The sequence below is a fragment of the Plectropomus leopardus genome, chromosome 7, assembly GCF_008729295.1.
Source record: "Plectropomus leopardus isolate mb chromosome 7, YSFRI_Pleo_2.0, whole genome shotgun sequence".
NCBI lineage: Eukaryota > Metazoa > Chordata > Actinopteri > Perciformes > Serranidae > Plectropomus > Plectropomus leopardus.
This window is the reverse complement of record NC_056469.1, coordinates 1,970,088-1,987,092: the sequence shown is the minus strand read 5'-3', so window position 1 is coordinate 1,987,092 and position 17,005 is coordinate 1,970,088. Positions and strand designations below refer to the sequence as shown.

At 36.3% G+C, this 17,005-nt stretch overlaps 1 protein-coding gene across 1 annotated transcript in view; it reads right to left on the bottom strand.

The window, feature by feature from the left end:
* The window catches only part of hace1 (HECT domain and ankyrin repeat containing E3 ubiquitin protein ligase 1), a 39,722-nt gene extending 30,104 nt beyond the window's left edge, over positions 1-9,618 (bottom strand). The window contains 10 exon segments of the mRNA XM_042490274.1: positions 192-298; positions 408-509; positions 601-697; positions 1,450-1,532; positions 2,622-2,753; positions 4,266-4,341; positions 5,314-5,418; positions 7,192-7,281; positions 7,501-7,555; positions 9,315-9,618. Coding sequence (XP_042346208.1) covers positions 192-298; positions 408-509; positions 601-697; positions 1,450-1,532; positions 2,622-2,753; positions 4,266-4,341; positions 5,314-5,418; positions 7,192-7,281; positions 7,501-7,555; positions 9,315-9,405 — 938 coding nt within the window. The 5' untranslated portion in view covers positions 9,406-9,618.
* Between the last annotated feature and the right edge of the window lie 7,387 nt (positions 9,619-17,005).

Here is a 17,005-nt window from a genome sequence, read left to right as displayed (position 1 = left end):
TTGAGCTGCATGAATTTCCCTGTGGAGATCAATAAAGAATCTTCTATCTATCTATCTATCTATCTATCTATCTATCTATCTATCCATCTATCCATCTATCCATCTATAAAACTGTGATTAAGTCAAAAAGTTCTGTACAGAGAGATCGATAACAAATGAGACGAATATGTGAACCTTGTATAGAGTGTTACCTGAGAAGCTTGTGTCCATTGGTGGTGGCCACTTCAGCAAGACTGGTCAAGATCCTCTGGTAATGACCGTCACTCTGCTGAGAGACATGCTCCAGAACCTGCCGGAGCTACACACACACACACACACACACACACACACACACACACACACACATCAATAAAAGTGTATACACTGGGTTTGTCAATGTACAGTATGTAGTAACAAAGAGGCGTTACCATGTTCTCCTTCATATCATCGTTTTGTGTCATCTGGATGAGGGTCTGGAAAAGTCTGCCGTGGTGCTGGATAAGGATCTCACACGTCTCCCCGTATCCACCCTGAACACACACAGGAGGGACAGTAACAGCACTAAGAGGAAAAAGTGTGAAGTGTGTGGATGGTTAAAAGGTGGTAAAAAGAAAAACTCACCTGCACACAGAGGTCCAGAGGGGTGATTCCATTCTTGTCAGCGAGGTATTTGGCTCCTCGAGAGAGCAGGATCTGAGCTGTGTCTCTTTGGCCGTGGCTACAGAATAAGACAAGAAAAGTTTCAATACGACTAAAGTAACGTCAAATAATAGCACAAAGCTATCCATGGCCCCTTCATAATATTGTGGTCCCTAATACTTAAGGTTATTTTAGCGTTATGGAATGTGAGATAAAACTGGGAGGAGCCAGCTCCCAGTGACACTCAGCTTACGACCTGCAGGTCAAATCTGGCCCCTCAACCATTTTCTGATTCACTATAAAAAGTGATTGACACTGGGAACTGTTTTTGTACTTTTAGTATACATAAGGTGCCAGCGTGCATAAAACAGAATCAAAATAGAGCTTGTTTATAAAAAAAAGTGCCTGTGGAGGATCCCACACCCCCCGACAGGAGCCCTAGCTAAGACCCAAATGTTCTAGATTCCTAGAAACATTCAAAAATACTAGAAATGTTCTAAAATCCCAGAAACATCCTAAAGTTCTAGAAACATCCTAAAATCTGAGAAACATAGTAAAATCCTAGAAATGTCCCAAAAGACCTAAAATCCTAGAAATGTCCTAGAATCCTAGAAACATTCTAAATTCCTAGATATGTCCTAAAATCCTTGAAACACGTACAGGGGCTGCAACTGGCCCCTGGCCGCCTGTCATTTTTTAAAAGTAGTCCCCAAGCAAAGCAAGTTGATCATCTCTGGGTTAAATCATTTTCTAAATGAAAGGAAGAGTCGGACAGTGTTGAAAGTGAATCAGTGGCACAACATGAATCATCAGCATCAATGATGACATCACCTGCAGGCAAAGTACAGGGGCGTGGCTCCGGAGACGTTGGGCCTGTTGATGTCAGCCCCGCTGTCCAGGAGACACAACACCGTCTGAGTGGACAGAGCACACACTTACATCACACACCGGGAAATATCTCGCTGACATGCTCAACAAAAATAACAATTTACAGACATGATTTCAGTGTCTACAGTCTCATGCTGTGATGGCTAACTTACTAACAGGATAAAGAGTTATGAGAGGAAAGAATGTCTCTGCTGGATTATATCTGGTATATTATTCATATTTCTGGAGGAGGGCCAAGCTCGGACAGCAGCTCAATCTACCAGCAGTAAGCATCGTTGGAGGAACCCTCTGCTGTGGCTCACAGTAGTAAACCCAAAGGCTGCATAATGACAGCATGTAACTAATGTTTATAACACTGAGCACAGGTGCAGTGAATTGACTAAATGTGTTGGCTCAGCATTGTGTTGAAGTATTCCTGAACACACGCATCTGTCAAATCTGACTAAAGGATCAGGCTCTAATTCTGGCAGCTGTGTCTGCCTTTACAACACAATCTTTGCCAATCTGATCATCTTAGCTGCTGTAAGGAGCAGCCAGCTGGTCACAATCACAGCTCAACATGTTGCTTTGATTTTTGGAGGGGCATTTTTGCTTTTATTTGAGAGAGTACCGGAATTGAATTGGTCATGTTGCAGCTATACGACATGCACTTTACCCACTTGCCTACCAGCATTCCAAATTGTTATGATTTATGAAAGTTTTTACAAATTATTTTGTAGCACTCACACCATACAGGCATTAAGAAATTGAATGTGCGTGTTCTGGGATGCATAAAACTGGGGGCAGGAGGAGCACAATATGAAGTTTTAAAGGTTAGAGCAGTAGTACTGACATCAACTTCAATGTACTTTTACTCCTGGATCAAAGAGAATGAAAATCCTGTCAGCAACTGTCGGCACTGCCAGTAAAACCCAACATTTACTGATCTTAAATTACAGTCCATAAAGGCCTAAAAGCCTGTCGAGCAGTCGATAGAGCTGCTGCTGCTCCTGATGTTGGAGTGGATCGACCTGACCGAGCCAAAGACCAACATCTGCCGCCAAGCTTTGAGCTTTATGCTCTATCTTAAGCTAAAAATACAGATTCATTTTGTTTATCTTTTTAAATTGGCTTACAGTTTTGTGTCCGTTCTGACAGGCCACATGTAGAGCTGTCTGTCCCATGGCGTCCTCCACATCCACGTTGGACACATGCTGGACCAGATCATGGAGGAGCTCTGTCCTGCCATTCACTGCCAACCAGTGGATCTGCAGCAGAGGGTTTACATGAGCAATCGCTACCATGACTACAGGAGTTAAAGGGACAGTTCATTCCAAAATTAAAAATACACACTCTCCCTCTTACCTGCACATTGGAAAATCTGACAAGTTGATCTTACTTAAAATGATCTTGGAAACCTATGTCTTAAAAAATGAAAGTACATGTAACTTTAAATCTGAATTTTAGTTTACTTTATATCCAAGTGTTAAGTTTACTTGAAATTTTGGCCAAATTTACTTAGTTTTGTGGAGTTGTCACAACTTAAAAATGACAAGTGAAATGACCTTGTTCTTTCTAAGTCTTAGCAACTTCAGTAATCCAAGTTAGTCTGACTCAATTTGATCATCACAAAGAGGATTTTACCAATGATGAAGTCAAGAGATCTGTTTAAGAACACACAAATATGACTGACTAATTTGCAACCAGCAGAATACAGATATATAGCACAGTAAGCTTGGTTTAGTTAAAAACTTTAGCTAAAACTTTGATTTAATTCTACTTGTCATTTTTAAGTTGTTAACTTCAAAAAATGAGCAAATATAACACAATTTTAAGTAAACTTAAAAATTTGATATAAAGTAAACAGAAATTAAGATTAATAGTTATTTTAACTAAAATTTTAAGTAAATTCTACTTTTCAGATTTTACAGCGTAACACTTTTTATCAATCAGAGATGTCTGCCTTCTCTCCAGTATGGTGGAACTAGATGACACTTGGCTTGTGGTGCTCAAAGTGACAAAAAAAAAAAAACTACATTTTCAAAATCAACAGCAATTTCAAGAAATCATGACCCGGTTGCTCAAAATAATCCACAGAACTTGTCTTGAGTAGTTTCATGTCAGAACTATTTTCTTTCTACTGAACTACACCCAATAACTGTATAACTGCACAGAAAGAAACGTGAATCTCCTCATGGACGAGAGGCTCGTCCTCATGACAGTGAAAGATGTACACATTAACAGCATCCTCCTCAGCTGAGCTGTTACATTAACTCATTGGTGCTAGGTGAGCGAGCAGTAGATGCACCCTTCCGTCTTGAAAGAAAATAGGTCTGTGGATTATCTTTAGTAACTGAGTGGTGATTTCTGCAAAGAGACACTGCTGTTGAGTTTCTCAAAAGTTTTTTTTGGCATTTTGAGCACCACAAACCGAGTGCCATCTATTTTCACTATATTGGAGAGAAGGCTGATATCTTCAACACTCACACCAACTCATAACAAAACTATCTAGATTGATGAATAGCACTAAAAGTAAGAGGAAAAATACGTATTTTTGATTCTGAGGAAATCCACAAGTTGCTCATTATTTTCCGTGTTTTTGAAAGAAATCAAACCAATTTTCTCATGTGTCAGAGGTTTAAATGTTAGTAATTAAAACCGATGTTGATCCAGGTGTTAGGGTTAATTAATTAGCAGTCACAGAGATAACACTACCATAACTTGATTAGAAATGATGAATGAATTGAAGATATTCAACAGAAACATGAGAGTGCACTCACAGCAGTCAGTCCCTCATTGTTGCAGATGTTGACATCAGCATTATATTCCAGCAGTTTGCCCATACACTTCTTCTGTCTGAGGGGACAGTGGAGGAAAGTGTTCATCATTAGTGTCATGACACACAGTCATTCTGTCTCACATCATTTCATACTTCTAACAGTGATGACTATCTTCAGTGTTCATTGACTCCAAGGGATACTTTTTCAGTTTTTATCATTTTGGCTGTGTTCATGCATTTGGCATACATTTTGGTAAGATTGTGTATTTCAGTTTAATCTGGGAATTTCCAGCTAAAATACACTGTAGAAACGAAACAGTTACATTCAGACTGTTAAGGTCAAAAAATGCTCCATTGAAACCCATTCAGAACGACATTTTTGATCCCACAGCCATCAAAGCATAAAAAAACATTGTATTATTTCTGGGTGTTATTCTTGGCTTTTGCCTTTAAATTTGTCATTTTTACTATTTTCCAACTGATGATGTCATTTTTACCATATTTGGCATATGGAGAAAATACATGCTGTTTCCACTAGGTGCACTGTCACAATCAATCAATGTTGCTGCTAATCAAATAAAAAAATAAAAAAATTAAAGGGTTAAATAAAAATTAATGAATATTTGATAATAAAGATTAGGACTCCCAGGCTGTGATAATCAAAATAATAATTATCTACTTAGCATGTAGTATATTGGAAATAATTCATTTTGGGTTTTTTTCAGCTTAAAATAACATGGAATTTAAAGGGTTAAAATTCTGAAATTTAATGATTATTTGATATTTATGATGAGGACTGATGTTGGTCCAAAAAAAAAAAAATACTAATTGAAAGTAGAAAATAATAATAATGCATAATATTTTTTAAAGCTTGAATTTGAAAAACGGATTTTGTGTGTAGAGTGCTACGAGTGTGTGTAATATTAAAACGGGTTAAAAATAATAACCCTAAGGGTTAAAAGAATCAGTAAAAAAAAAAAAAAACTTGTATGTCCATTACATAACATGTAAATAAAAAAAAGTAAATAAATGTCTCATGAGGCTCATACCCGTTGCGGGCAGCGAGGTGCAGAGGGGTACAGCCTGAGATGTCCTGGTAGTTTGGGTTGGCTCCTCTCTTCAGCAGCAGAACCAGACACTCCACTGAGCCACAGCTGCACACAGACAACACACAGCAGCTTAGTGACTCAGCAGCACACAACACAACACAACACAACACAACACAACTGGGGAGGACGTGCTGGGGATTCAGCAAACTTTCTGTTTAGCTTTTTTTTGTGTGTGTGTGTGTGTGTGCGTCATTTCTTTCATATAATGTGCATGTCCCCTTTTGAAATTCATACGTTTTTGCAGTTCCATGAATGCAGCACAGGTTAAACTCTTCATGAAATCTTTCTTTCTTCTCACTCTGTTGAATTTGAGTCGTGGGGTGTTGAACTGATCAGTTGATCCAATCACAGCTAGATCTTTGGATAAGGGGAGCAGCTGCCACAGAGGCGAAGGAATACACATTTTTAGACCTAGCACAATTAACAGTTTAGTTTCACTTTTACTGTATCTGGTGGTCCGCTGCGCCGTCTGTGCCCAGAGTACACTCTGCGCTCAGAGTGCAACCAATAACCGGACAGTATATTCTAATAGCGCTCCTAATAAATGGTCCAGCTCCAAAAATAACACATCAAAACATGCTGGCAGATGTTATCATTGTGGGCCGCTGCAAATAAATAAATGAGTGGGAAACCCTGCAAACACAATCACATCTGCTCAGTGTCACACATCAGGGTTGTCAGTGATGTCGAAATATTCATTAGCATGGCCTTTGAACTAAATATTTAATAATTAAGTGTGAAGGTGTGTAGGTTTCTCAATTTATTAAGCTCAGTTAAAGAACTGTGGTGGGAAGAGCACTGAAAATCTATACTTGAGTAAAAGTACAATTTCTCCTATAAAAGTAAATCAAGTGAAAGTTACCTTTTGAGAAACCCACTTAAGTAAAAGTAAAAGATAACCTCGTTCATAAATTATTCAAACTACAAGACTATTTTCCATATTAATATTTTGGGGGTGTGCAAAATTTAAAAAGCGGAAAATGATGTTTTTAAAATAGTACTTGTTGATAAAAGTCTTTTTAATTTTTTTAAAAATGAAACACAGCAAGCTATTCAAACAACTAAGCAATATACCAAGACAAAGAGTGCAACCAAGTGCAAGTGTTACCAGTGCAGAGTTCAAAACAGCATCTGTGATGGTACAGCAAGTGTTAATGCCCATGCTAAAAGGTACATACAGGTTTTGGAGCAATACATGCTGCCATCCAGACAAAACCTTTTTTTAGGGACGTCCCTGCTTACTGTAAAACTTCAAATAACAAATTCAAATATTCATCTTTGTATGCGTGATCTAAGCGACCCACATCCATTGATTCATCTGTCATAACAATGTTAGAAATGTCAAACGTAGTAAAACGTAGATAACTGGCTCAAAAATAGAATCAAGTAAGGAGCAGAGGTACTGTTTAAGAAAAGAAACATGAAAGTTCCTGTTGCTTAAAAAAAAGTTTTGTTTTATTCATTCATGTGTGTTACTGGTAATGCATTAGTACCAACCCTGTTTATGACCCAAAAGAACAGAAGTGTTCTAAAAACACAATTCTGTGTGAAACAACCAGTTGGCATTGCTACTAGGTGCTATACATGATACTAATTTAGTAATAATTTATTAATCATATTCCCTTTTATGTCTTTGGGAGGACAGGGATGCACAAAAACAGATTATTTGGGCCCTCTTCAAGTCAAAGAGGCATTTCCTCCCACCTCCTCCATCTTTGTTGTAATGTTTTTTTAAATGCGCTGGATGAGAAGGAGGCTCCTGGCTGGATTCCAGGCTGTGCTTACTCTTAAATGAGAACAGAGTGAACCACATCTTACTTGGCAGCAATATGCAGCAGACTTCTCTTCACTCGTCCGAAGGCATAGTTTACATCAAACTTGGAGTTGAGCAGCAGCTCTGAAACTGACCTTTAAAAAGACAGGATGGAACAAGAGTATCATTTCCTCTGGAGACAAAAAACACATGGTGATTATAGCTCAGCGGCAACACGTATGAAGAAACTAAAGACATGATGAGACTTGTTACTACGAGCAACGGTAGATAAACACTGTGATTCTTCCTCAGGCGCTGACATCACACTCTGCCTAACACTCTGCTCATGCTGCACAGGGTGCTCTGATGTTTACCTGTGCTGGTCAGCCATGACCATTGGCATCAGTGTGTACACTGCAGTCTCACTGTCTGTGGAGGAGATACAGGAGAGGAAGATAACTGTTAGAATTCATATTTCAATTCATATCAGGCAACATGCCTCACTGGAGTACATGATACAGTCGATGATGATGCTGCGTTCATGTGATGTCAGAAGGACAGAGTTCCAAGTTGGAGAGTCGTTCTTCAACTTGGTTGTGTTCATGAGCTTTGAGGTTGCAACATGGAAGCTACAAAGACAGGTTGCATTTTAATGCTTAGAGTGTTTAAACAAGAGGTTGATAGCTGTTTCCAGTTTCTTCATATTTGTATACATTATTTTATGTTTTATGTAGTTTCTGAAATATACATTATATTTTTTTATTTAATCTAGGTCACTCTACATGGACAGCAGTTAACATTAATACCAAATTACATTTTACATGTGATCAATAATGTAGATTTAACATGTTAATGAATTAAAAAAAAGTGTCTAACCATTGACCAGACATTGACCTTTGCCCGCAATGTTTATGCATTTATGACATCATGTCAGCAACTCATGTTATAAAATAACGTTGTTATCAATGTTGGTATGCTGGCCTGTCATGCTTTATAGTTCAGTTTGCTTACTTGCTACAGCTAATAGATGCATTTAATAAAATGTGCAATAAAATATGTAATTTTTTTTTGCTGTCAGTTGTTGACCCTATTCCCACTCAAAAGTATGATTTTGGAGGGCCATTCATATGCTCTGAACTTGTAAATACAATACTGATACATTATCAGTAAACAGATCGACAGATCAGGATGTTTATATTATTAGTTCTCGCATCTCAGAAATTAAGATTTTCTGCTTTCCTCATTTTGATAAAATTTTAAAATTCTTTGGCTTGTGGACTGTTGATTGGATACAATAAGGCATTTAAAGACTTCTCCTGGGGCTCTCAGGACTTGTGATAAGGCTTTAGCTTCAGCTGTTTTTTAACTAGACTATTACTTGATTACCCCCCCCCCCCAAAAACAATAAACCTTATTTTTTCCATCCATTTTCTCTTTTTTTGCTCATCTATGTTTTTCTTTTTTGTTGGCCTAGATGTTGATATCTGTTTTGTGTTTGTTTTTTGGATTTTTTTTAAATAAATGTATTTATTTATTTTTTTATTAGTGAGTGCAAAAGGGCAATATAAAACAATAACACAACAAGGTATTGGCAGGTAACAATACTCGGGAAATTCCATGCCAAGTTGCTCATTGCCTTTTTGCCCATGTTTCTGAAAGAAATCAAGCCAATTTGCTCAAGGTTTAAAAAACTGCAATACTTGTGAAGGCATCTGAATGCAGTACAAGAAAAGTGATGTCAATCCAGGTTTATATTTATATCATGTGTTTATATTTTAAATCTAACAACTACCTTGTGGTGGAGGGAGGGGTTTACATTTCCCCAAAGTCAAGGAAAATACTTGTAATTATGGGGAAGGTCACACAAAAAAGACAAAGCAAAGTCACACCCTAGCGCCCCCCCTCCTCTGATAAATAAAGAACAGTCCCTAAAGAAAACCTTTATACTCCCCCTGCTCCTGTGTGCTAGACTGTCAAAGCTAACAGTCACACACTTATACAAACACTGTTCACACATGAGTAAACGTCCAGGCTGTAGAGTGAAATCAGTGTGTGTGTGTGTGTGTGTGTGTGTGTGTGTTTCAGAGGCCGAGGCAGGCTGCTGTGACACCTCACTGTGACTTATATCTGCACGTGAACACCATTGTTTACACTGGCAGCTCGCGTTAAAGCCTTTTTGAGACGTTACCTTCCGGGAGTTCGACGGTCCTGGCCCGGCGGAGAGAACGGGTCAGCCGGTTGAGCTGTACATTAAGCTGCTCCATCGCCCGTTCCATCATAGGCGAACGGTCCGCTGGGATAAACCGAGGGAACAAAGCCTCGCCCGCCCGGTTTATGTCTTCCTGCTGGGGCTGCGTTGTTCCTGGGCGGCGGCCATGAGCGCGAGCAGGAGAGGAACTGCTTCTCTGACGGACTGTCTGATTTACAAGAGAAATACTGATGTTTTCCTGCCCCCCTATCTGCTCATATCATACCAACGCTGCTTCCCAGCCTCTTACACTTCCTGTTGTGATTACGTTAGAGCGCTGTGCAGTATGGGGGGTGTAGTTTCAAAGGCCAGTGGGCTTATTCCTTTGATGTCCTCAGTGAGACAAAAGCAATCGAACATTTTTTCTTTGCGTTTTTTATTTCCTTGAGGCTATGTAACCAAACAACACTGTCATCACTGTGTTCTTTATCACACCCCACCCCCTCCCCCCATTTTTTACTTCTTTTTTTTTTTTTTTTAGACTCCATAATCTTATGATAGGGGTCTCTACCTAGCACTTGAGATGGCCATCCACTGTAATGGTAAAACAGAGAGAAAAAGTGTAGTGAGTAGTGTCAATATTATTTCCACATAGATAGTTACCATAACAGTATTTACCATGGCAGTGCTTTTAAAACATCTCAGAAATGGCAAAAAAATGTAATACTAATATATATATTTTTTCATCAGATTTGTCATGAAGTGACATTAAATATATGATATTGACAACAGTGAATATCCATCTTTTTTTATTTTATACATTCAGTGTATCATGTAAAAACAATGAATGATCAGAAGTTTTTTGTTTATTTGTTTTGTTTTGTTTTTTAACAGACCCTGTGGTTTTTTTGTTTGTTTTTTTTTTTGTTTGTTTTTTGTTTGTTTGTTTTTATATGGGTCTCTACCAAACAGTCGAGATGGCCGTTCATGGTAATGGTAAAACTGAAACAAAGAAAAATCAACATGACAAACCCTGTACTGTAATGATGACTACAAAATGTTATTAAACTAACATATATCAATGTCTGATCATGAATGAGTAGTATTATCAATACTCATATTATTTTTACATACATATTTACCATAACAGTACTTTGAAAATGTCTCAGAAATGGTGAAAAATAATGATTTTTTNAAAATGTTATTAAACTAACATATATCAATGTCTGATCATGAATGAGTAGTATTATCAATACTCATATTATTTTTACATACATATTTACCATAACAGTACTTTGAAAATGTCTCAGAAATGGTGAATAATGATTTTTTTTAATCAAATATATCATGGAATAGGAATAAATTAAATTTATGGTGTTAACAACAATATCCATCTTTTTATTAAATTCATTACGTAAAAATTGTGAATTTATTATTTTACAACCTTTACCATAAAATGACAATGCAATCCTGTTTTACTGCCTAAAGCATGGCAAAATTATTTCAGCATAGACATAGATATAATCGATAATATTCAGTGTATCATGCAACACCAATGAATGATCAGAAGTTTTTTGTTTTGTTTTTGTTGCTGTTTTTAAAATTATTATTATTATTATTATTATTATTATTATTATTATTATTATATTATTATTATTATTATTATTATTATTATTATTATTATTATCATCATCATTTTGTAGCAATTATATGATTTTAGGTTACACTAGCTTAGCTTCACTACCAGACCATAAAAGGCTACAGGGACTGTTTGGTAGAGTGTGTTTTTTAAAAATGATTTGATCCTTATTAGATATATTTTTTATTTTTTACATGAAGTTTCATAAATCTGTTCAGTAAGACCTCTGAAACTCTAACATTTTAATAAACATCTATTTTTGAGATTCCCACATCACAGAGCCCTTATGTCTGGTGTGATTTCTCTTGTTACTATCTGTAGGAGGCAAACTGAAAAGGCAGACTGTTTTAAGACACAGCGACATCTAGTGGACTTTTTTTTAGCATAGCGTACCTAAACTGAATGGTAGAGATAGCTCAATCAGGTTCAGTGCAACACATTTTTCATGAAGACATAGTGACTCAAAATGTGCTCTTCCAAGCGGCTGAGCAGAACACTAAAGGCATGTTTAAATTTAAAGGAAACAAGATGCTGGACATTTGTTTAATGTGTAATGTTTAATGTACACATTTGACGAGTACAAGCACCTGGGAATCCATGTAGACAATAAGCTGGACTGGACTAAAACCACAGATGCTGTGTACAAGAAAGCCCAGAGCTGCCTGTATTTTCTCATGAGACTCAGATCTTTCAGTGTCTGCAGAACCATGCTGCAGATGTTCTGTCACTCGGTGGTGGCCAGCATCATCTTCTAGCTGTAGTGTGCTGGAGCAGCAGGCTGAAGGCCGCTAATGCTGTACAACTCCTCTCCCTTCTGTAGGAAGAAAAAATGGAGTATATTTTGTGCAATAGTACTTTAATTATGTTAATGTGCAATTTCAAACTCCAGGTGCAATATTGCTTTTTACTTTTAAACATTATTATTAGACAGTTCGTATTATATTTTCACTTATTTGATGCCCTGTTGTATTCTTTTTTGCTACTGTATTTTTGGAGCAATCTGGAACACAAATTTACTTTAGGATTGATAAAGTTCTATCTTATCTTATCTTAAATTATCTTATCATCTTTTTTTATAATTTTATTTTTACCAGGGAGATCATACATAGTCTAAGGTAGTATATAAATCATTTCACATATAAATTATTTTATGAATACATAGTGATGTAAACATCATTCAGATAAATGTACCAATTCATTTGGCAACAAAGCTTTCCTTCCCTTTATTGCTCTCCCTTTCATTTTACTTTAAAATATGAACATCTGAACAAATGAGCAAAAGATGTCACACTCACTGATTTATACATAAAGATCCATTCACAACACACTCTTCTTGGTAATTCAGTAGGGATGGCAATTTAACAAAGTATTTCAAGTAAATCTGGTCTCCGTGGGCTAATGTAACTGACCCATTTTGACCACAATCCTTTAAACTTGTCTGATTGCATTTTTATAGAAAATGTTAGTCTCTCCATTATGTAAATTTAATGGACAATTTTTAACCAGTACTCTAATGTTGGAGCATCTGGTTGTAACCACTTCCTAGTCAGGGCTTTCTTCTCTCCGACAAGTAGTATTCTCATTAAGTATTTGTCTGCTGTAGACTGGATATTCAATGCTATAGTGCCCAAATGTATTGTCAAAACATCAAATGGGATAGAAATTTGAAATACAGTTTCTAAACACTTAGGGACTAGAAGCAGTAGAATATAATTTTTGGGCAATCCCAAAATAAATGATAATGGTTGGCTACATTTGAACCACATAACCTCCAACAATTTGTTCCAACACCTTGATGCCTCTTCTGAGCAGGAGTAATGAAGTACTTCATGATGCTCTTCCACCCAAATTCCCTCCAGCTGTGTGAAAATGTTGTTTTCCATTGCAGTTTACAAATATTTCCCCATTCCTCCTCAGATATAACCATTCCTCCTTCTCTTTCCCATTTACTTTTAACATGCTGTTTGTTTGAATTCAAAGAGTCCAGATAACTTTTACATTATTCAGATATTAATTTACGTGCACTTCCAGATTTAAAAGTTATCACAAAGATATTTAGTATACCACTGTCTACTTTTCCCAATCCCTCAGGCAAAATTTCATTAATCCGATGTCATACTTGTAAATATCTAAAAAAAAAAAAAAAATCTTGGTTCTCCAGTCCATAATCTCTTTTGAATTTTTTAAAACTCTTTCAAATTCAATTCTGCATAAAGCAACAGTATGCTGTCAGCACTTTACTCTTTCACATGTTGAATCTTGTATCTGTCTTGTTTGGAATAAAATCTATGTAATGTGCACACCATCTGAATTTTTTTTCTGCCCCCTTCAAATTCTACTTTTTAACCACTTTCTACCAGGTTTTTAAAGTAACTTTTATCCAAGGATTGTTTTTATCAGCCAAACTGTGTCAATTTTTTATCTGCTATTGTGGCTTGCAATAGTGTAATCTTTTAAATTTGGCAACATCATAGCCCCTTTTTCTTTGGATAACTGTCAAGACTTTGTATCTTATTCTTGGTTTCTTACCCGCCCAGATAAAATTGGAAATTAATTTATCCCATTCAGTGAATTGCTGATCTTTTATTTCAGTTGGCAGGGAATGGAAAAGATATAATAGACAAGGTAAAATAACCATTTTAACTGATTCAATTCTTGAAATTAAAACTGACTTTATTTTGGAGTTTAGGGGGGTGTAATTGGCTTCAAATAGTTTTGTGATACCTGAGTAAGATTAATCCTTAAGTACTTCATTGATTTTTTTGTCACTTCTCAAACCATATTTAGTGAGAAAGTGCTTGGGTAGATCAAAGTTGAAGGTCAAAATCTGGGTTTTCTGATAATTGACCATATTTTTCCAAGATTACATTAAAGATGGTAGAGATAATACAGGTTGAGTTAAAAAAAATTAACATGTCATCCGCAAATGCATGAACATTTTAATGTAAAGGATTTTGAGAGAGACTGCCATTGATTTTAATTCTAGCTGCTGGGTTATCGTGTATTGTTTTGAAGGCCTCAATAAGTGTTTTGTGAAAGCCAAACTTATCCATCACCTTATACAGGAAGGTCCATCTGACTGAGTCAAAAGCCTTTTCTGCATCCAATCCCTTAAGCATAGCTTGTGTCTTCTTTTGATGTATATGCCACATGATATGTAATGTCCTTCTCAAAGTGTCTTGAGTCTGTCTCTGATGGATAAATCCCGTCTGGTCCAGGTGGACAAAAGACGGTAAGATTTTTTCAGTTCTCCTAGCTAATATTGACATGAAAATTTTATAATCCACATTTAACACTGAAATTTGTCGGTATTGCTTACAATCTAGTTTGTCTTCACCTCCTTTAGGTATTACTGCAATTATGGCTTCCACCCACAAGGCAGGGATCTCTCCCTTTATGAGAGCCCAGTTACATATCTGGCGTATTCTTGGAATTATCTGTTCACCAAAAGATTGATACCATTCGGCCGTGAAGCCTGGACTCTTGTGTGACTTAAGTCTCAATATCGCTGCCTTTACTTCACTATCCGTGATATCGGTAACCAGGGCTTTATTTTGTTCCTGTGTGACTGTAGGCAAGTTCAAATGTGGTCAAGGTGTGGTTGTGAGTATAGCTCTCTATGGTATTTTTCAAAACTTTGCTGGACCTCTTGTAATTTATACTGTATTTTCTTAGTTTGAGAGCATCTTATTTTATTGAAGGTATTGTCTGCCTTCTGTGTCCTCAGTATATATGCCAGTAATTTCATTGCCTTACTTCCTGCCTCATAATATCCCTGTTTTAGAAACATCCGTTTCTTTTTAACTTCCTCTGAATTTATCTCATCTATCTCATTTTGTATTTTTTAATTGTTACTTCCTTTTCTGGTTCTGCTCTGTTCTTATGTTCTTTTTGTAATTCTTTAAATTGGCGGTACAAATTATTGAGCCTCTCTTGTTTGCGTTTCTTGAGTGATGAGGCATAGGAAATGATTTTTCCCCTTAGTACAGCTTTGTATGCATCCCACACCATAGGAGGGGATACTTCACTTTTATCATTATCTTTAAAGTAATTTTCTATCTCCTTTTTCAATTCTTCTTTTACCTGAGGATTATTCAGTAAGTTTGAGTTAAATTTCCATAGTGTCGATTTTGGGCCTTGAACCGGCCTCTCTTAAATGTGAAAAAATAATCAATCGTAGAGTAAGTGGATTGTGGTGCAGAAAAGTAGGTGTAGCCATGACTAGTTGGGTAGAGATCCCTCTAAACATCAGTAATACCAATTTCTTCTATAATAGAACTTATTTTACTGATTAAGGATTTACTATGTCCTAAACTGGGACCAGATGAATCCATCTTTGACAATCTTATATTCATATCACCTCCACATATAAGCACTCCCTGAGATTTAGTAGATATCATGTCAAATAATCTTTTATAAAAAGGCCAGTCGCTTCCTGGGAGAGCATATATGCTTCAAAGTGTTACCATCACCCCTTCTTTCCTCATGATCATTATATATCGACCTTCCTTGTCTTTAATTTGTGAAATATATTCATATTGGACCTTATTCCAAATGAGAATGGCAGCTCCTCATCTGTGCCCTGATTTATGGGAGGGGTAAAATACATGTTTAAAATCTCCTCTTCTCAGTTTTGCATGTTCAGTTTCTGTTAGATGTGTTTCATCTTATCTTATCTTATCTTATCTTAACTCTAACTCACTGAGAATCTGGCAAATATATAATTGTTGTGTGTTGTTTTAATAATGCAAATGTCAAAGGCAGGGAAAGGCTGCAGACAACAGGTTGAGTCAGTGATACATTTTTACTTATTTTCGAAAACAATTAAAAAGACAAAACAGAAGGTGCTGCAGTTATTTTACCCATCATAAAATAAATACATTTGTTTCAAGGTTTTGTATAAGATCGCTGTCGCTGTCATATAAATCATTAAGAGGGATCTGTCATTTTCTGTCCTATTTAGAGAGACTGACACTTCTCAAAAACAACCCTGGGGCCCTGTTTGTCACCTGATGGCAGAATGGTTTCTAGCAGAAGTCTCCAAGGCTGAATAAGAGAGAATGTGCCGTTATCTAAGATGGATGCCTTCTCACTGGATTTGTGGGCTGATGATTAATGAGCAACGACTTCACAGTAATAAACTAAGTATGGACTGCACAGCATGGCCACAGGAGAGCGCTGTGCTCCTACAGATACGACAGCATCACACTTCCAACTCAAAGGTCTAATAATGTGGAAAAGCTAACTGAAACTGGAGATAATTGGTTTGATTTGAATGAATAACCCCAAATTTAGCAAGAAATTTGTTTAAAAAAAAAAAAAATAAAAATAAATAAATAAATAAATAAAAAAGAAGAACATTTTAAAATAAGGAAATGACCTGAAAAAGGCGCTTGAAAAATAAAATAATTCTGTAACATAATTTTTAACATGCAATTATTATCATTATAAATGTAGTTTTTCCCTAGATATTTAAAAATAATTTTCTAAATCCACCAGCTCCTTGCAGTTTGTGGAACATTTCTTACCAAGTTGCTCATTGCTTTTTCCCCATATTTTAAAAATAAATCGAAGCAATTTGCTCAAGGTTAAAAGGTTTAAACGGCGTCTAAAAGTGCAAATGGGTGACATGGTGAACATCTGGGTTATAAACTAAATATGGACTGCACAGCATGGCCACTGGAGGGCACTGTACTCCTGCAGAAACAAGAACATTACACCTACGACTGAAAGGTCTAATAATGCGGAGAAACTAATTAATCATTCAATTCAAAGAATTAAGCCTTTGGAACCTGAGAGACCCAGTTTTGATTTATTTTAAAAACATGGGAGGAAAGCAATGATCAACATCAGAATTAATTACCCAAAATATAGCAAGAAATTTGTAAAAAGTTCAAGCAAATAACCTGAAAATTCAGGAAAAAAAAGTTAAAAAAACAAAAACAAAAAAAAAAAACAAGCAAATAAGGAAATTACCTGAAAAAGTGCTTAAAACTTATAATATTTCCATAACATAATTTTCAAGCGGTAATTATAATTATAAATATAGTTT